We start from the raw sequence: 22,271 nt of genomic DNA on the forward strand, positions 1-22,271 counted from the left end.
TTTTTGCGAAATTAACCGAATATTTCAAGAAAAGTCCTTCTATTTTTCTTCAGTTCCAACAAACAGTTTAAATTTTCCTGTCTAGCAAAGAAAAACTGGAAAGCAGGACATCGAAATATGTGAAAATTTCAACTACGAAACAAGATCTAGTCACATGTGAAGAAACGGCTTTACCAATATTGATGTTAATTAATTAATTTTGTTCCAAACATCAAACTGTTTTACAGTTCCGAAATTATTCTACTAATTTCCAAAAATATTGAAATAATGTATATTTTAATTTACCAAAGGAATCACTTCTTTTGCAAAATTAGTGTGCATAGCAAGCATTACAGGCATTTTTGCTATATTTAAATAATCCTATGTAATCGTCATTGAAATGATCTAACTGGCTTTCTATTGGTTGGCGCAAACGTGTGATTGGTGGTGTGATCATGTTGGTATGGTACTGGAAATAATACCAACAGAGTTTGTTTATGTCGTATTAGAAATTAACTTAATCTATTTTTTTGAAATTAAATAATTTCAAAATGGAGGGCGAAATGCCCACTGATGTTGATGGTAAGTGATTTTCACTATTATTTATTTCAGAGTAGATAAGCATTTTTATTGAATAGCTTTAATGTTAGAAGGAAAAACGAGCGATTAAGGAAAACGGAATGTTGACACATTTTTTTTACGTTAGGCATCTGTTGTGTGAAAGATTGATTTACTTTCATGAATTTTACGTAGACATCTACAATTTATAAAATTTTCTAAACAGTGCCAACGTAAGTGGAAATGCTTGAAAAAAATAATATATGATGCAACATTAAGATAAAAGCACCTACTGTTGTATATTGGCATTCCCTGGTTGCTTTATATTTTTTTATAATATTGTTTAAGATTATGCTAAATGTATAACTGTCTGTTAATTTTTAAAATTTTGACCTGTAATTGTTTCTTGGAACTGATTTTAAATATTGCAACATGTTATTAATATATTTCATCATCTAACATCAGTCTTTTTATTTAGAATTTCAATTTCCCAAATGGAATATTAAATTGAAAATCTGGAGAAACAATATAATACAGTTTAAAATGTTATCTTGTTATTGATTGATATTAGATTTTAATATTAAGAATGAAGTTTTTATGATATTTAACAGATTATTTCCCCAATACTTAAAATATACATGAAATTAAATCAAAGTAAGCATTGGAATTTGTTTAAAGGTAGGAAGGAATGAAGGTGTGTTCTCCGACGTATGCTCCAGAATTGTAGTTCTTAGCTTTTGCTGGGTTAACAATAATCGAAATTCACGAATACCACAATTTAGTGAAAGGTAAAATAAAATTCTCTGTAAAGAAAGGATTGCTTATCAAAGTTCTTGATTTTGGCATGTTTTATTTATATAAAAATTAATTTACATTTAATTTTTGCAGAACCTTTTTTCAAAATTAGAACTTATATCTTTGTATAGATAATATTTATTTTACTTCTTTTAACCTTATTTGCTTTTCATCCATTTTCCATCATTAATTTGTGTTATTTTAAATTAATAAATGTTGAAGTAGGACATTTTTTTTTTTTTTAAATTTTCTACAGAGAATCAAAATGAAGGTATCAAAAAGCATGTCTAAATTTCTTGATCATGTTAGGTAAAACGTTTAAAAATGTATGATAAACTATTATATATTGTTAAATTCATGAGTTTCAATAATGGTGTCACAACAATAATAATAAATGTATAATTTTCTATATAGTTTTCAGCATTGTTCATCATTGTGCAATGTAAGAATTTTGGGTATTCGTGAAAGATTGTTAATGTAATTTTTTTTTTTTGAAAAATCTTTTATTTAACAATTATTAAAACAATTTTAAAATTTTTATGCTAGAATTTTAAATTATCAGTATTTTTAAAATTTCAGTTTCTTTTTAAAAATAGAACAATATTGTTGATATGGTATTTATTTTTTACATTATTATTCAATATTTGTCAAAGTATTGCACAAGATTGTGGTATTACTAGAGTTCTGGAAATGCTGTCAGATATAATTTAATATATATTTAGTTGACATTTGGAATGGTTCTTATGTTTCATTATTAAAATTAATAAGAATATAAATTTAAAATTTCTTAAAAATTATAAAATTAAATTTTTTCAATTATTTAAATGCAGATTTTTCGTTTTTAATAAAATTAAAGTGTTGAATGTTCTTTGAACAGAAATTCTGATTTAATTAAAAAAATAACTTGATGTAGAAAAAAGATTAGTTAAATGAAAATTTTCATTTAAAATATTACTAATTAGGATTTTTTAAAATTTAGTTTGCCAAAAATTTCTAAATGTTTCTTAGCAAAAAAAGGTTAGGTCAACCATATATATGCCATATATAAATGGATGCTTTAGTTCAACAATTATTTTAATGAAATTTTCTTTTATTTATTATATTATTGTTGCATTTTAAATGACATGAAGTTTGTGAAAGTAAAAGAAACTTTCTAATTTTCACCATACTCAGATAATGAAAGGAATATCTGACATAATATTCACACTTTCCAAACTTGAGAATTACACCAGTTTAAAAGTTTAATTCTTGATATGTTTAAAACACATTGGTCCTCTCTCCCTCCCTCCCCTCTCTCTTCCTTTCATATATATTGGTTATTATTAATTCAATTGAATCCTCATCCCACATAAAAGTTGAGATTCTGATATTGAATCATTGTGCTTTGATATGGTTTTAAAGTCTTCTATACTGAAAGTGATAAGCTCTTGAGATTTACAGTTGCTCATTAGCATGTTTAAACATATTTTAATTTACTTAGCTTCTTTGTTTATTTCTTGACATGGCAAAGCTGAAGAAATACAAATGAATTGCAATTACCAGAATATATATAATTATGCTGACACTATGTGTTCATGTGATTAATAATATAGTGATATCCTTGTTCTGTCTTTAAATTATTTTAGAATTGACTTAGAAATATCTATGTTTGATAACTTATTGTAATGGAATTTTTGGGCTCTTTGGTTATATTTAAAGACATTAAATGAATGAAATGGTTTTAAGATTTTAAATGAACAATGTCAGCTTCATAAAAATGAAATGTAATTATTATTCATATCCAGTTTTTTATTATTAGATTCATGCTTTATATTTAGTTACTTTTTATGGTTGTTAACTTTAATTATGATAACTTGTTTTATATTGAATAAAATATTATCTTTTAATATTTCAGAAATGCTCAATTTCATGTATGCTGAAAATGGGCATGTAGGTAATCTTTTTGATTCAGATGTTCTGTTGGAGCCCATAGACTTGAATAGCAGCGCTAAAATTAGTGACATAGACCAAGACCTGGTTCTGGATTTATTTCAAGATATGGAAACTGCTGGTATGCAGGATGATAGCAAACTTTATGATTCACCTCAACACACTCTGCATCTGGATTCTTCTAATTTAAATAACCTGTCTATTCTTAATCAGCAAACTATTCCTACTCTCAAAACACAGCCTCTGGAAAATATTCAATTAAAGTTTGAACCCCAACTGATACAAACACAAACTGAAGCTGTCTCGTTGCCAACTTCTATAAATCTCATGCAGTATACAATTACTCCCAATCCACAGCCAACTATTGCACCACAGCCTGTTCGAAAGTTGGTTGTTCAACCATCTAATCAAAAGAAAAGATTATTACCATCAAATGATGCTTCTCTGACTAATGATATTATTAAATTATTAAAAGAAAGAGAAAATGATAATAATCAACTACTTTTGCAACAGCTGAGTCAGATGCCACAACAAAAAGTGCAACAGGTGAATTTTTTTTTTTTATTATTATTTATGTTACAAATATAATATATTATACAATTTATTATTCTTAGGTTGAAAATAATGAGCTTACTTATTTATTGTAGTTTCTTCTGTTTTGCTGCAGGACATTTTTACATATACATATTAGATAATTTTTACAATGATACATATTAGATAATTTTTAAATTTTTAGGATTTTATATTGATCTAATTGAATGTGTTCTAGTTTATGATTCAAGAAAATAAAATTAAAAAAAATTATAATAAAATATTAAACAAAAAAATTTATAAAAACTAATCCGAAAGAAAATATTTTACTGTCCTTGAAATTAGTGAACTTTTCTTCTTAATATAATATATAAATTTATATGTAATTCATTAATTTTGAATAAAAAATTTGTTTGTTATCTGCCATTCATCTTTCAATAAAAATAGAGAAACTGCATGTTATCAATGTTATTTATACATCACATGCATTATAAATTAATTGGCAAAAGCATGCATAGTGCACCTCATTATTGTTCAAGAGGTTAACTTATTTGTTGTTCTTGATGTTGTAATTAGACACTAGCCTGATTTGTTTGAAAATAGAAATATTGAAGCAATGGTATCATACAACTTGTGCAATAAAACGTTTGAATTGTTTAAGTAAGCTGTTAATTGCTGTTTTGCAGGGGTATTAAGAAAAATTCTGATAGATGTCTTTGATTTCCTTTTTGTTGAAACAATTTATTTTACTCAGATTTAAGATAATTTGTATGAACATCTGTATTAAAAATAATTAATATGTTTTGATTTCCAGAGATTAAAAATTTACTTTAGCAGTTCTTGCTTTATTATCCTATTTACAGACAGTTATTATGTAACAGTAAATGTTTGTTATAATGTGTTGAATATAATGATATTATAAATGTAAATATTCTTATTTTTCCAATCAAAAAATTTAAGTACTTGTTTCTTCCTTTGCAGCTTTTATTACAAGCACAGCTTTTAAAAGGTGCTAATGAAAACAAGATTGTCACATATACAACAACCCAACCCATTGTTACCGCTACATTATCTCCCAGTAGTCAGTGTATAGCATCTGTGCCTTCGACTCCCATACAGACTGTTGTTGCAGCTCAGAATGGTACTATTCTGACCACTGGTATTCCTGTCATTCTTGATGCAGACAAGCTCCCCATAAATAGGCATGTGTATGTTCTGTGTTATTATTCATATACATTGTGTTGTTGTATCAATATGTATTGTATCATATTGTTGTTGTATCAATATGTATTGTCATTAATTTTCGCATTATTATTCACAAATTAAAAGCTTGACACTATCTTGCATATAAAAATTTACCCTTATAATTCAAGGCCCCTAGATATGCATTACAAAATAAGGTTAAATAAACAGTTTCCTTCTTCCATATTATGTAACCTTAATATTGAAGTTTATTAAATGAATTGATTTATATTTTGCCAGAATTTATTGCCAATCTTCTTTGTAAGATTTGAGAAAACCATGTAACCTTGACACAATATTTTTTGTCAAAGTTGAATTAGATATTTTTGCTTAAATGAAATGAAATAGATTATTAAAATCATGACTGTTATTTTTTTTTTGATTATCATGCATTCCAATCCTCCCATTATTAATTATTTTCAGTTGAAAGTTTGTGAAATATATCAAATGTTTCCAATTATCAAAATTATATTATTCTGTATGTAATCAAAATCAAATATTTGAATCTCATACTTAATAATTGAATGTTTGAATCTTATAAATAATAACTTCTAATTTTATCTATAACTTTATATATGGGAAATACAGCTGATCAGAAATAAGCACCCCACTAAGAAACTCGTAATATCTCGGAAACCACTGCATATATATCGTTCGAACATTGGGAATAAATATTAAAAGATTTATTCACCAGCTTTTAAAAAGAATCTGGGGATAAAATGCAATTTGTAATCGTAAAAGATAAATCTTTTTAAGTAAATGGGATCCAAAAGATTCTTATATATGAACGGAGTTTGTTCTTTCTCTTTAAACCTAACTAGAATGAGCAAATTGTAAAATTTTTTGTGGCATTTATTGGGGCAACTAAAAAACAGAATGAACTTGATGAACTGAAAGATATTTTCAATATCATTTCACTCCCCTTTACCATGAAAAGTAAGAAAACTCCTATTTTATTAGTAGATGAAAGTTATGATGCTCATTAAATGAAACATTAAAATTTTTAGTTGACAAAATAAAAATAAAGTTATTTATTATTACAACTTATATTATTTATGAATTATTATATGCTCATGAATATAAATTTTGTGGTCTCTTTTTAGGGTAATTTTCCAAATTTGTTTCTTGTATTATTTTAAAAATGAATGTTTTTGTATGTGTGGGAGAGGAAAAAGAATATACGCTTTTGGCATAGATTGTTCGAATCAAAAGCTGAAAAGCATTTCAATTAGTGCAGATTAAAAAGAAATTAATATTGTTGAAGGAACTTAATGTACATTAAGGATTACACTTAAGGTATATCACTGATATTTTTTTTTTTCTTTTTTTTTCAGGATATCTTCAAAACCACCTATAATTAAAGGGGAAAAGAAAAATGCTCATAATGCCATTGAACGGCGTTACAGAAGCAGCATTAACGACAAAATAATTGAATTAAAAAACATTATAGTTGGTACCGAGGCAAAGGTAATATATCTAAATTATTTAAAGTTTAATATAATGTTTTTAAAATAAATTGTATATACTTTTTATTATTTGAATTCATCTGATGAAATATAATTTAAAGCAATTAATAAAATTAATTGCTTAATTAATTAAACATGCAAAGCACTTTTTGGTACTTTACATATTTGATGAATATTTGTAATGATGATTTGTTGATAATATTTCTTACTGAATGTTATGTAATCTTTTACCACTTATGTTCAAAATTTATATGTTTTTCAATTCATTTAGAGACAGATTAATAATATAGGCATCATATAAAATTTAGAAATCTTTCTGAGTTTATATCATTTTTGTACTTAGATTATTATGAAACAAATATAATTTTAAATATAGAAAATTGTTTTATTTTATTGTTAATGGAATGAATATAAAATTATTTTGATATTAGTTTTAATTTAATTGTCACTTCTTTTCTGGACATTTTGTATCCTTGTATCTATAGTATTTAAATCATTTATGTATGTTTTGGACTTTACTAATGTTGATAAATGCTATTCATTCTTATTTGAGGTCCCGCAATAACTTTCTGGAATTGTCTGATTATAGAAAATTTTCTAATATGGAGAATTATACAAATAACCGTTTTGAATGAGCATTTAAAAGTTTTGGGAAATGATTTAAAATGAAGAAACTAATCTATGCAAAATTATAGACACAATATGGAAAATAACTCATATGCCATTGAACTTCAAGCTAACCTTATATAATGTAGGCATTTATACCTAAGACTTAGTTTTAGGATTAAGAGTTTGCTGAGAGATTTGAAAGTTAAAATAAATAACATTAAATAATGTATTATCTTCATTTTTCCTTAAATTTTGTGGGATTTGTGAAGTTTTTATTGCAATTTACATTACAATTTCAGATAACATAAACATGTTAACATTCATTTTTTGAAAAAATTGTATGAGGTTATGTAAGTTAAATCATTACATAACTGATTTTTAATTATTAATAATTAAAAAAAAATCTTCTAAAAACTTAATAAAGGCTATACGTGTTTTTTTTTAATTTTTTTTTATTTTTATTTATTTTTCACATACTTTTAACTTTACAATTTCAGATAAAACACAGTAGTGCAGAGCATCTTCATTTGAGGACAGTTGCATTTCATTCATAACATTTAATTCTTTTTTTCTTTATCTGACAAATCAATATATATTCTTAAACTGCTAAATTATTTTTAACTGGCATACAGCATCTGTAAGTTAGATTTTGAAATAAAAAAAATAGACATTTGAAATCTTTTGTATTTTTTTACTATATTTTAAAAATCTTTTAATGTTTATGTTTAAAAAAGTATTTTTAAATTAATCTTTTGATTATTTCCTAAAAGTAAAAACATTTTCAAAGAATGAAATTTTATTTAATTTCCTCACAGTTTCTTAATTTTTGTGGTTTATCTATAAAAGAATTTTAAGCTTTTATTAATTTGCTTGAACATTTATGCTTTTAATTAATTTGAACATTAATGGGTTAATAGTATTGATAGAAATACTCTAAATATTATACATTGTCTAATTATTTTATAAATTTTACTATCCTATTAATTCTGTAATTCTTTAAAACTTAAGAAAAGTAAATTATTTCTTTTTTATAGTACTGTTGTACTTTTTTTCTTAGATTATATATACTGTTGTGGATGCATCATTAAAATTATATTTAAAATCTTAATGAATAGGAAAGGTTATTATATTTTAGAAAAGTAGGTTTCAGTAAAACTCTGACTTAAACATGTGGTTATGTGCATTATAATTTCTGTAATTGTACTGCTAATATTAATTCCTAGATTCTTTAAAATCATTCTTTTGTTCTTTATATATTAAATCTGATTGAAACGTTTCTTTTTTGTAGTTAAATAAATCTGCTGTTTTACGCAAAGCCATTGATTACATTAGATTTCTTCAAAATGCAAATGCAAAACTAAAACAAGAAAATTTAGCTCTAAAAATGGCTTCACAAAAACACCGTAAGTATAATGTTTATGTGTATCTTTCAAATATATGCTGATATTTCTTTTTAGTTTCATAGTTATATTTATATATAAATATATAGAAAGAAGAATTGCCAATTTGCAGAGATAGATTTAAAATATGTTTTTCTCCATTTTAAATCTTGAAGTACAAGGTGTATATTAATATTTAGAATTCTATTTCTTTTTTGGAATTTATTTTTATATTTGAATCTATTTTATTTAGGTAATATGATTTATTAAAATACATTTATTTTTAGTATATTTTATATGAATTTTTTAAAACTGAATTAAGGTTAGAATTGCTCATTTTGTTGATAAAGCTGTTTAAAAATTAATGGGATAAAAAAAAATTACTTGAATGTAATACATTTTGTTTTTACATTAAATTTGCATATAAATTCTTTATAGGTTCTTTATTGCTTTTGTTTTTATGCAATATAATAACTGCACTTATTTTTTTATAATATTTGCAGGTATTGAAGATCTTTTAGACAAAAAACCATGCATTCCCCCTAGCATTGCTGATTACACTCCCCCAACATCAGATATAAGCTCACCTGAGCGAAGTCCTTCAAATAGTGTTGGTGATACATATTATTCAGATCAAGACTCTCCTCAGTTCAGTGGTTCTTGCGATACCCAGAATCTTGGACCTTACAGTATCACTTTGGATAAAGAGGACAGCAATGATAGTTTCTCAAGTAGAGGCATGCTGGATCATAGTCGAGTTTTGTTATGTGTTTTTATGTGTGCTTTCATGGTTTTCAATCCGGTCTCTTTTGTGATGAAAGCAGGGTTACAGAATGTTGGTAGAACTGATTCAGAGGCATATACAGGACGAACAATTTTGGCTGATGAAGTAGGATCTGAAGGTATTTAATTTTTATCTAATTTATCCAAGTTTCATGACAAGTTAATTTTTTTGCATGCAAGATTTGAATTATTCTGTATCTGTAAGAATCCTAGAAAATTAAATTAAATTTTTATTTCTTTATTCCTTTTCTGAAATTAAGTTAATTAAGTACTTTATTCTTTTTTTTAATTTCCTAAATTTTAATAAAGTATTAATAATTTAAATAAAGCATTGCATGCAATTATACTATTTCACTGCAGATTTGTCCATATAGTAACTTCTCTAGCACAAATCTACTAAATACACACTTTTATGTGGCCTGCTCTTCAGTGATAGATTTCAAAAAAAATGTAAAAATATATTTCTTGCATGCAAAGTGTTAAAATTCCATGAAGCATAAAAGTATGCCCTGAATTCTTTTTGTGTAAAGTGTATTGTTTGAAATTAGAAATTTAATTATCATATTAATGGAGTTTTAAAATCTAAAATTATGTTATGAATATGATAGTATGAGCAAGTGTATTGATGCAATATTAAAATATGATGCATTAGTTATACTAACTAAAATATTAAAATAATTCCATGAAAAAGAGTTTTTTTTTGTTAATTAAGTGCATATATATATTTTTTTTCTAGGAAAATGGACTAAATACTTATTATCGAGTGCTGTTACTTGGATTTTGAATTTGATTTTTATTGCAATGTGTCTACTGAAACTATTTGTTTATGGAGATCCTGTATTGAAAAAAGATTCTGGTAACTATACCATGTTTTGGAGACACAGAAAACAAGCTGATTTATCTTTTCAAGAAGTAAGGCATTTCAAAAACTCGTTTACTCCAATTTTCTTAAATTCCAGTTGATTAGTACATTTTTGTATTGATTGCAGAATTTTAGAATATGCATTTTTGTCCCTACTGTACTAATTTCAAAATTTCACCCTTTCTTTACTTTTATTAAAAAAATTCATTTAAATTATTATTTGAAAAATAAGTAAATTTATAAGATTTTATACTATTCATAGATTTTTTTTATATGAATGTTATTGGTAAGGCAAAGAAGGAGACATATCTGAATACAAGTCATAAAATAATGTAGAAATTTGAATCCTCAATGATCCGTTAAAAAAAAATTAATTTTAATTTTGCACGATGGAATAATATAAAAATGATGTATTTAGGAAATTATTTTAACCAAAATATTAAAATTAAGATCTACTAAAAGTTACATGCTTTTTTATGCCCACTTTCCCTATCTTCTGTCTTACAAACATTAAATATTACTTTATGTTACAAAATTTGTATGTATGTTGATTATTTACTCCCCTCCTATTGTTTTGCTTGTTCAGAATTTAAAGAATTGTTGAAAAAACGTTATTACATTACTGCTCATCTAAGTAATTTTGCTTCTTATAGCAGGGGGAAAAAAATCAATTTAGAAGTATCTCATATCTTCATTTGGAAACAAGAAAAGTTATTTTCCAAATAAATATGAATAATTCATAACTTTATTTAACATTTACTTTTTTAACATTTTTCAGTTATTTTTTTTTTATTTTTATTTTAAAGCAATGAAAATAATAAAATTTGATTTTTATAGGAGGACTATCCAAGTTCAGTTTCACACTTAAAACTTTGTCTGACAGCTTTGGGAAGGCCTTTCCCTTGCAGTTCAATTGAATTAGTAATTGGTGTTGTATGGCAATTTATAAGGCAAATTAGTCATTTTACTGGTATTCAAAAGGCAATAAATGCTGTCTTAGTTCCAAAAGGCCATTCATTATTGATGGAAAGTTCAAGAGATGCTGCTTTGGTGTATCAAAAGTTACAGCAGTTGCACTTATTAGGTAAATATGTTATAGAATATTGATTTTAAAAGACTTAGAAATCTTGGAAAGGTTTTATTTCTATTAGTGAAATATAATCTTTAAAAATTCACTGCAGTGGGTAAAATTTTAATTTTTTCTAATTGTGGCTTTTCTGAGTAATCATGAAAAACACAACCTTACATAAACAATACAACTTTTTATTTTAAGATGTTATATGTAATTGTCCTGACCAAATTTATCAAATATGTATTTCAGAATAGCTGTTTAGTTGGGAAAAAAGTACTATAAAATAGTCTATCAAATCCATTGTAGATTAAAAGTATTTATTTCCTTGTTTTCTTTATAGATTCATGTTTGTAATTGGCATGATTATAAATGAATTCATGCCTTTACATACAGAGTAAATAACAATGCTTTCTAAGTTAATTGTCTGAAAATACTTTTCAGATTTTATAATTTATTAATTCATGATGTCTGTGACAGATATTTTTCAATATAATGTGAGCCTGCCAACTATTGGTAGTTATACAATTTTTTTTTTTCATTTTATATCTCAAGAATCATTTCATTTTATGTATTTTTTTGAATCATTAGTATCATTTTTTCTAAACAGAGAGGAAATAAAAATTCTCTATGATCTATTTCCTCATCTGGAATAAATTTACATGGCACATTTGGTAGTGTCTTATGTAGTGTCTATTTATAAAAATAATAATATTAATAAAAAACATCAATTTTGTAACTTTTAAACAAACAAGGTAGTGTGCAAAATAATTAAATACCCAATTTCTTAAATTTCATGAGCAACTGAGGAATAACTAAATATAGAAAGTAATGAACACAATTTTTTTTAAAGAAATGCATCTGACTGTGTTAAGTGTTGTAAAAAAAATATTGTGTTTGAATTTCTTTACTTTTTAGGTCATATGTCTGAAAGCAAGCTTGAACGAGTATATCTGTCTCTGAATGCCCTCAATTTAGGAGAGGAAGCCAAGTCTCTCATACCCATTGAAGAAATGGCTGAACTTTATCTTATTTCTGCAATGAGTTTTATCAGCTGTTTTCCTCGTAAACTCTATTTTGTCACAGTAAGAAAAATTTGAATTTTAACTTTAAATTTGTGATTTTTTTAGTGGCTTAAAATGGATTTATAAGTTTTGTAATGTTAAAAAAAAGCCATTTAAAATAAATAATAGCTCTCCCTTATGTTAAAATGCATGACTTGAAATGAAATGCATTTCAGTTCATATTTGCATTGACAAATATATTTATTAAATAAAAACCATTTACTGCGTATTTTCAATATAAGTTTATCTATATATAAATTGAAATTGTGTGTCTTTTTCAATAATTTACCCAAAATTTAAAAACAATATATAAGCTGAAAGAAATGAAAATCTTGTAACTTTCATATTTGTATCTGTGAGAGCTAAAACACTGCCAAGTAGGTAAAATGGAGGGAATATTTCTGATTAAGTTGTTAAAAAATAAAATGCCAGACACCAACAATGATAATTTTAATTCTGGTGATTCTATCTGAAGCTAACAATTACCCCACCACCACCATGCACTTATATATGTGATTTATTGTATATATACTAGTCTTATTTTCTAATTTTTTTTTTATGTTAAAAAGATGAGCCAGAAGCAAAATTCTTATACAGCAAATTTCAAACTAGAGGTGATGGTATTTGCTGAAATTTCTAACAATGGTTGTTTGGTTGCTTTACGTTACTCCCTAAATCTTCTATCTTACATAAGAAATTAGCAGTAATAAACAATTTGAGAATAAACCACTCATTTTTACTAAAATATTAACTCATTTAATTTAAATTTCATTTTGTCTTAAATATAAATTGTATAATCAAAAATCTATTGCTTGTACTCAACAAAAATGTACCTCTTTTTTTTTTTTTTGAAATTAGTGCTGATTCCTATAGTTTAGCTTTAAAAAAAGTTACAAATAATACCAGCTTATTCAAAGAATATGCAGTACTATGACATGCATGTCAAGAATTCTGTATAATATTCTCTTTATAGAAACTTATAAAGTGTATTCTCTTTAAACATATAATATTCTCTTTTTAAAAACATATGTTTCTTTTTTTACTGAAGGAGTTCTCAATCTTTAAAAATTAAATGAAGAAAAATATGCATTATCATGTATACAAAATATATGCTTGTCTCTCTCTCTATATATATATGCCATAAAATTATATTTAAGCGATGCATCATTTTGCATTAACTTGAATATTCATAATTAATAATTTTGGATGTTTATCTAAATATTCTGTATAAAAATTATGCCTAAAAATAATGCAGTGCATCATATTTTAAGATACTCTCATTTATAAAATGCAATTGATTGTATATTAATGTTTCAAAATGTCGTTATTTAGCAAATTTACAACCTTCTATTTTTTTTCCCCTTCTAAAGTGGTATCTACTCAAGAAAGCTCGAAAAGTGTACATATCTAATAATGCCATGATACCACCTACTTTAAGATGGCTTTTTGATCCAATGGGACAGACTTTCTTCAGGAATGGCAATTGGGATTATTCAAGGGAAGGAACTGTTTTCAGTTCTGTTCCAAACTCAAGTAATTTCTTTTTATTATTCAACTTTAACTGATAAAATATAAATTAAAAAAATATTATTGTCCTTCTTTGTTCAATTATGATTTAAAATGAACTTGGTTTATCTGTTATAAGCCTATTTTTTGTTTAAAATTAATTTTCTTTATCTCTAGTGAATCCTCTTTGTTTTGCTTCTCGAGGATTCCGTGAATTCTTATTGGAGAAGATAGCATTGTCTATCATATCACCAAGCATGGAATTGGATGAAAACATAGAATATAAAAGGTCCTACTGCTCTTTTATATTTAAATAAATTGAGCTGTTTAAATTAATACATTTTTATGCCATATATATTAATTTTTGCTAAATGAGAAAAAAAGGGGGGAAAATGTAAATTTAATTGAAGTTTCGTTTACAGATGTATATGCACATTCCCCCCCCCATTTTTCATTAAGTGCTGCTTTACTTTCTCCATTGTATTATAATTTTTTAGTATAATTCTTGTTTATAATAATTAAACCAAAATAACAATTCTTTTATCTAAATTATTTTTATTTTTCTAAGTTGTGAACTCTTTTTGTGGTGACATGAAGATACTGTTTTATATATATATATATATATATATATATATATATATATATATATATATATATATATAGAGAGAGAGAGAGAGAGAGAGAGAGAGAGAGAGATGTTCCCTTGAAATTAAAATATCCTTAATAAATTCTGCTTACATAAGGTTAATAAATATAGAATTATATATGTGTGTTTGTGTGTGTAGTTTTGTTTGTTTGTAATATTTTTGTAATTAACTGTGCTGTTCCTATAATTTTAGCTGTTATATCTTTAAAAGTATTATATTTCCCACTAGTTTAACTCAAATGAGGTATTTAAATTATAGAAAGTATATTTTTTAATGAAAGCAAAATAATTGTCAGTATGTTAAAAAACGTATTAAAATATTTATTCTAGCATCTTACTTGTAATTTCAAGAAAGATACTTGAATAATGAATTAACTCTTCTAGTGTCATATTATAACTTTCATTTGGATTTTAACTTTCAACATAAGTATTTTTCAACATTTTATATTAATTTTGAAGTTTCTGAGAAATTTTAATTTAAATATGTCTTTCTTCATTACCAATATTTGAATGATACCATTTAAATAAATAAAAAAAAGTTTAAAAAAACCATTGGTTTTATTTTATCAACCTACAAGAATGACATTAAATCAAGATTGGATTATTATTTTTAACGTTCTAGTTCTTTAATGTATTTCTTAGTATTTTTAATTGAAGAATTGGGTATTATATACATTATTAACACTGTTTTTCCAATCTCTGTGAATATAGGAGTTATTCTACTGGTTTAGTAATATCAAACTGCATCCAGCTATTGAAAGACTCATGCTATGTGACTGAAAGCAGTCATTTTTCATCTGCGCTTTTGAGTTCTAAACCTGTCAGCTTAAGGCAAGAAGACAGAGTCACTTATTGGTGGGCTTCTGTGATGGCTGTTGCCCTGGCATGGTTGCTGGGAGAGGAAGAAAAAGCAGAAAAATTATACCAGGATGTTGAAGATTTTCCTAAGGAGCTTATGAATTTAAAGTAAATTTTGTGATCATGTGCTTCTTAGGTTTCTTTTTGTGATAGATAATTTTTAAAAGTTGTAATTACTATGAAATGATTAACTTTAGAATGTTGATGTCTGTGTTGAATATAAATAATCTTTTTTCTTATAATTAATAAAATTGTGAATTTAGGGATGCACTAAATGAATTTTTACTTTTGTTAAATACTATATCACCTAAAAACTCATTTTAAAATTTATATTTGCTTATGTAAAATAGTAGCTGCTCTTCTCAAATTAGTGCTATGTAAATTATCATACTAAATTTATTTTTATAATCCTTTAAAACTACCACTTGGTGGATTTCCTGTTTGACTTTCTTTAGATTATTTGTTTAAATTGTGCATTGATTTTCTTATGAAGGAAATCTTTTATCATAGTTTCAGGTTTGCACAGTATATACAGTACATTATAGTATTTTATGTTAAAAAATATACAATTATTTTTAGGTGTAAAAGGAATATTTTCATGAGTGTTAATGTACAATTATTTTTGCTCAAAATATTTTCCTATCTTCTAGTCATCCTCTTCCATCCGCTGTTTTACATTCTTTCCGAGCAAGGAAATGCTGCTTTAATCCTACAGCAATGCCAGGCCCAACTCTTCGACTTTGTGATAAAGCTGGTGCCCTTGTGAAGGACAGTTTAAACTATTCTTTGTATCAGATGCCCCCTCCTTTGGTACAGGTAAAACAGCTGCAAAACATTGGAAAGTTTAAAAATAAAATTTTAATATTTATTGTAAAATTATTTGTAACTAAGTGCTTTCAGTCACTAGTTGGTGTATACATCTGATCGATTATAAGATTCAATAGTTGTTTGTAATAATCATTATTGTTGTATTATACACTAAAAATTTGAAATGAAATCTCTCTAACAGATTAATTTTCAAAAGAAATTTCTTAGCATAATGAAGTGTTAATTTTGAGCAATGAATTATATTTCAATGGATAAATTGAAGATTCAAATGAATGACTGCAAGAAACTGCAAGTTATATTTAAATATATTTCACACTTTAAAGTTTATTAGTAAATGAAAGATGATGTTCACAGAACTGTAAATGAATGTAGCTATTTGTTGTTAATCCTCAAATATTAATTTAAACATCATATTGCATTATTAGAACAATTTGAAATATCATTTAAATTTATGTTTAAATTACATGTTCAATTTTATTTTAAAAAAAGGCAAAAATAAAAAAATGGTGTAATATGTTATTTAAAAAATATGCAATAATATAATTGAAATTAGTATTCGAAAATATTTAAAAGGAATCCATGTACAATTAAAAAATGTTTATATTTTATTGAAATACAATATTTATAAGGGAGAAAACTATTTAAATATTATTTTAATGCAGTGTTTCATCATTTGTTACATTCTGTTTATGGTTCTCCTAACTGAATTACATTTTCAATTAGTTCAACCTATAAATGGAAACAAAACTAAAGATTTGATGTAATATCTTACAGAATGCCACATTTTATTATTTAATATCAATAGATTTAATATTATAGATTATCAATATTAATATCAATACTTTTAAAATATTGATTTCTCTTTTAAAAATATTTTTTTAATCCTTTTTTTGGTAGTAGGGAACCATGAAATGTTCCCTCTTCGTCTTGTAGGGAGAGTATGTAAAACTTTATACTTGAATGACCTTGGCCATGTAAAATAATTATAATTTAAGTATTTGTAACAAATTCTGCAAAAAACATCATATGATACTTAAACAAATGCCATCAAAAAGATAGTTATTTGTATTTAAAAATGTTGTAAATATTATTTTTATGTGATAATTCTTTTAAAAATTCTTCTGGAATAAAATTTTTTAAAAGATAAGAATTTGACTTAATAATTAAATTACATGAATTTGGATTTTAAAAAATTTTAAATTTAGCCCCTAAATGCATATTTTATACCTCCCAAGTATATCACTGCCAAATTTTGTTGCTGTAGGTTTAGCGGTGTGTGCTCTAAGTAGCCACCAGATTTTCATCTGTATTAGTGTTAGAGATTAGCATGATGACAATTTTTGCTGTAGAATTAAACATTTGAATTTAGAAATGCATCTCTTTAAAATAAGGATTAATTTTAAACATAAGCTTTTGTTCAATTAATTATTCTTATTTTCTTAATTGTTTTTATGATTTAGTTAAATGTGTGTAAAAATTATTTACATATACATTTACACATTTTGTTTTGTTTTTACATGTTTATTTATTAATCGAAGATACACATTTTTGGCTAAGAGAATTTTGGAGATTTAGTTTTTCTTATCTGAATATGATCCCATTTCAGTAATGTAATATAAATGATTAATATATTTAATTACTAAAGCAAACTTCATGAAATTAAAGAAGATTTCTTTTCTATCTATAAGTGCTTTCCCACTTTTATACTGAGATTCAGTTTTTGAAAATAAGATTAAGAAACATTTTTTCTCCCCCTTCTTAAATAATTTTAGGCTTTTCAAGTTCTAAGCATTGATTGGTGTCTGAGTACACGGAAGCATGTCTTTGAAAATAACAAAATGGACTCAAACTCTTCTGAAGTATATGGTGTATCAGAAGGCTATCGTGAGGATTTAAGATGCCTGCGACGACTCTTACATCATATACCAGAAATACACTCTAAGGTAGAATTTTGTTTTTGTTTTTTATGTAACTATCGTGTACTTTTTTAAAAAAATTTAAATAATTTTTGCCTTTAGTAAAAGAAATAGAATTATTAATTTGAATATCAATTTCAATAATTTCTATTATCATTGTTTAATAGGTGTACAGAGTAATAGTTATTTAATGTTACAGTGGTATTTATTTACTGCTGTAATAATTTTTCTTTCTGGTCACTTTTTTATTTAGCTAAATTTAGTTCATGAATGAACTTGTGAAAGTTAAAATGCGACAATAAAGATTTGGGAATTTGTATTTAATGTTTCTACTTAAGGATTATTTGTTTTCATGTAGTTTTTTTTTATATTAATATTTAAAAATATCAATGTCAAATTGCTTTACTTTTCAGGTAAACCTCTACGAAATTACTCTCCGATTAATGGCTGGAGCAAATCCAGTCAAAACTCAACAGATGCTAGACAGAAGTCTTAGAAGAAGAAATAGGTTTGCTTCTGTGATTTGCACTAAAGGTAAATGGATTATTATATTTTCAATCATTAAAGTAAACTGTTTAGTAGGGGAGGGGAAAATTGCGTATTTTTGTGCCATGCATACAAATCTGTTCATATTATGAAAAATGACACTTTTAATTTTTATGCAAACAGTTTTCCGATATTTATTTCATAAGAACTTTATTTTATCCAAAATTTTCTTTATGAAATGTAAAAGTATTAATGAACTGTTCTTTTTTTTTTTTAAATATCTTAGAACATTGTTTTATACTAATTATTGATAAATATTTTGCTTACTTTTGAACTTATTTATTCTGTTATATATATATATATATATATATATATATATATATATATATATATATATATATATATATATATATATCTTTAAATTTACATTTTTAAAAATTCACATGAGTAAAATATAGAATGATTTTTTTGAATTTTGTTGAAAGCAAGTTTATTTTCTATGTTGCTTTTTTTTAAATTGTAAATTTTGAGAACTGTTAAAAAATAGTAAAGATAATTCAATGGTTTTCTTTTATCAAAGAAGGGGATATGATGAAATGATGATATAAGATAGAGGAAAAACTCAGTGGATGTAATCATATTAAAGTATTAAACATAATTTATTTTATAATAGAAACTGTTTAAAAGTAAACATCTCTCATATAGATGTATAACAGTTATAACTTGATGTCATGATCTGTACAATATTTTATGTCGTCATATTATAAACATTTTCTTTGTAGGCTGTTTTTGCAGTAAGGTTTTTATTCTAAAAACGAATGCTCCATTTGCTTATGGATTGATACAACTGTTGCAGCATTAAAACTGCATTCTGCATATATAATTTATCTGTGTATGCACCAGCCATATATTGTTTTTATTAATTTATTGTATGTGTTTTGGTTAAATAGTATTCTAAAGCGAAAAACAAAAATAACAATTCTAGATGACTGAAGGGGAAAGCAGGCCTCATTTCCCAACAATGGCTGGAAAAGGGTGAAACCCTTTCCTATTTCTTTATCCAAATCTTTGCATTGAAAGAATTTGAAATTTATTCTGTTTGAATAATATCAAAAATAAATAGAATAAAAAAAAAAAAAACTTTGTTATATTCCAGTGTATATCATAAAATGTGAAGGCAAACCTAAATGAGGAAGGAGGGTAGTCCCCCCCCCCCGATCTGGTTATAGTTTGTATTTTCTTGATATTGTACCCAAATGATATGATTAAATATCTTGAATATTTAGGAAGCAATGGAGAAGGTGGTCATCCAAGTGAGAGGGATCAAGCTGAAGCCCTCATGCTTGCTTGCAATCATCTTCCTGAAAGTATCATTTGCCATCCTCGTGAGAAAGAATGCATGCTTGCTGAAGCAGCAAGCATCTTACAAAGGTTGAGTGATAAGACAAAGTTGGAAAAGTGCCACAAGATGATGGTTGCAGCTGGCAGTGTTTTCATTGGCCAGTCTGGTGCATAAATTTTATTAACATTTCATTGTTGTTAACCATTAACAGACTACCTGTAATTTTAAATTGAACTTAGTCATTTGGATGAGTATGAATGGTTACAATATTGTATAGACTTATTCAACTTGATCTTTGAACTCTTCTTACTCAAAATTGGTAAATAATTGATATTTTACCATATTTGCTGCTTTTATAGATTAATGTAGATGATTATGCTAATAAATTTTATTTTTTCTAAACCAACTTGCTTATGTAAATTTCCAGTTTATTAATGCATATAGTATTTTGATGCACATGTATACCATTATCAATGAAGGGCTAAAAAATAAGTGAACCATAGAAAATTGAATTTCTGCTAAATGAAATTCTCAAAATGATTTTGCTTTTCGTTTGCAATGTTTATATATTCATAATATCATGCAGTCCAAATTAATAGCAAAAGCTATTTGTTGACATGATATTTCAGCATGGCTCTGAAATTTTAAATGGTGCATACTCTGACATTTTAGATTGACATATATATTCTTTCTTAGTTGTTTCATGAGAAATTTTATAAACTTTTTGTTTAAAATAGTTACAAAATTTTACAAAAATGTTTATTTAAAAATTATTTTTGTAGTATCTCGTAAAAAAAACAACAATAGATATTGTTTGATGGTACTTAGCTAAAAAGTACATTAGCTAACATTGTTATTATTATTACGTTTGATTAACTATATAATTTGTTATAAGATACATTACATTTATTTATTATTTACATTTATTTTTTTCGATTCACTGTCGGTGTTCAACTGGTTAATATATTGTACATTAGTGTATTATAGTTTTATTGAAATTATTGATTTATAATTTGATCTGTTGATGGTTAATGTGAAATTTAAGATTTATTTCATCTTTTTTCACTTTATCATATTTCACTTACATTTGCTTCTTTGTATATTAGACTGAGCTCATGCGTGTCAACATTTAACAAAGGGATTGAATAGTTTTCTTTTTTTAAAAATCTATTCACAATTTGTAGTAGAAGTCTTCCAAAGATTTTCATATAGAGTTTATTATACATTTTTTTTTCTTTAAAAATATTTATTGATCATTATAAGTTTTCCATTCAAATATGCATATGTATTTAATTTTTACTTGTTGTTATTTTTAAATGCTTTAGTGCTTTGTATAAAAAAAAATTTTCTATTGCATTATAAATGAAATATTTTTAAATTGCACTGAAAAATAAACATTTTTTACTATTAAGTCTGACTAATGTCATTGATTATGTTACTGTACCATATTGCTGGCAGTTTATATAGTAACAACACAAGTTAGTCTGTTTGATTGCTCCAGAAATATCACTAAGTCCTGTTCACTTATTTTAATGCAACAAAGTAACTATTGTATCCATGAGAAAACTTTCACAGTTGAAGTCTTAATAGAAATTTCAGAGTTGTGTAAGATTTATTTAATCACATTTCCAGAGGAGAGTCATTTTATACTTGTTCCATTTTTTAAGTAAAAGATTTATATGCTTTCAACTTGTTTGTGCTGGCCTATTTCATTTTTTATTTCTCCTATGAAATATATATATAGCAATATGAAAACAACAATAAAATAATAAAGTTCCCTTAATTTTCAGTCAAGAAGCAGAAACTTGTTTTTCGTACAGTTTCAATTAGAAGTCTTTAAACTAAGTGCTATGACTATAATGGAGGTTGCAAAAAATGTATGACAATATATTTGGAGCTGCAAAATCTTGAAACATAGTTTTGACTGCATACAAGTTAATCATGTTTTGGATGTTTTATTATTCTTGGAAAATAATTAACAAACTGTTCTGATTAGATTAGAATATTAGATATGTAATGAAAAAAATGGCTTTGTTACATCATTATGACCTTTTTTCTCCAGGACTTCTTATCTAAAGTTTATTAAGTTGGAAAAAAAAAAAAACCGTGGAGATGTCTACAAATTAAAATAGTCAAATTTGATTTTTATGCAAAAAAAAAAAAAAAAAAAAAGTAGTCATATATTGTTATATAAAATTTATTCCTATCTTAACTTTTTTTATTGTTGTGTCCGTACATTTTTATTACTACATTACAGTCCACAGAAATAATGCCTTAATCAATATGAAATTAAATAAAACATTGATTTTTTTTTAAAAAAAAAACAAGACTATAAAAATTCTTTCAAAAGAAAATAAAGATTGATTGAATGTTTTGTAAATTATAGTCTCGACTGATTTTTAATTAAATTGAAATATATCGCT

The 22,271-nt window shown here is 25.3% G+C and overlaps 1 protein-coding gene across 2 annotated transcripts; it reads left to right on the forward strand.

The window, feature by feature from the left end:
* The first annotated feature begins 413 nt into the window (after positions 1-413).
* On the forward strand, positions 414-21,537 carry LOC129965821 (sterol regulatory element-binding protein 1-like). Of its 2 annotated transcripts, none has more exons than XM_056080029.1 (16): positions 414-561; positions 3,227-3,807; positions 4,774-5,000; positions 6,369-6,501; positions 8,398-8,512; positions 8,992-9,390; positions 10,008-10,183; positions 10,971-11,217; positions 12,121-12,287; positions 13,637-13,799; positions 13,950-14,061; positions 15,130-15,384; positions 15,927-16,092; positions 17,877-18,047; positions 18,434-18,554; positions 19,793-21,537. In XM_056080029.1, exons 1-16 carry the CDS (start codon positions 531-533, stop codon positions 20,020-20,022), a joined length of 3,294 nt encoding a protein of 1,097 aa, XP_055936004.1. In that variant the 5' UTR covers positions 414-530; the 3' UTR covers positions 20,023-21,537. The 2 variants fall into 2 exon arrangements, with proteins under 2 accessions (XP_055936004.1, XP_055936005.1); XM_056080030.1 differs by having other exon boundaries at positions 4,774-4,994.
* Positions 21,538-22,271: the final 734 nt, after the last annotated feature.

This window comes from Argiope bruennichi, chromosome 4, assembly GCF_947563725.1.
Source record: "Argiope bruennichi chromosome 4, qqArgBrue1.1, whole genome shotgun sequence".
In the NCBI taxonomy this organism is placed as follows: domain Eukaryota; kingdom Metazoa; phylum Arthropoda; class Arachnida; order Araneae; family Araneidae; genus Argiope; species Argiope bruennichi.

Bases quoted from the DNA above. Each gene is read 5' to 3' on its own strand.
- LOC129965821 (XM_056080029.1), top strand. From the start codon at position 531: ATGGAGGGCGAAATGCCCACTGATGTTGATG. The intron at 9,391-10,007 runs GTATTTAATTTT...TTTTTTTTCTAG, and splicing joins TGATGAAGTAGGATCTGAAG to GAAAATGGACTAAATACTTA. The intron at 14,062-15,129 runs GTCCTACTGCTC...CTGTGAATATAG, and splicing joins GAAAACATAGAATATAAAAG to GAGTTATTCTACTGGTTTAG.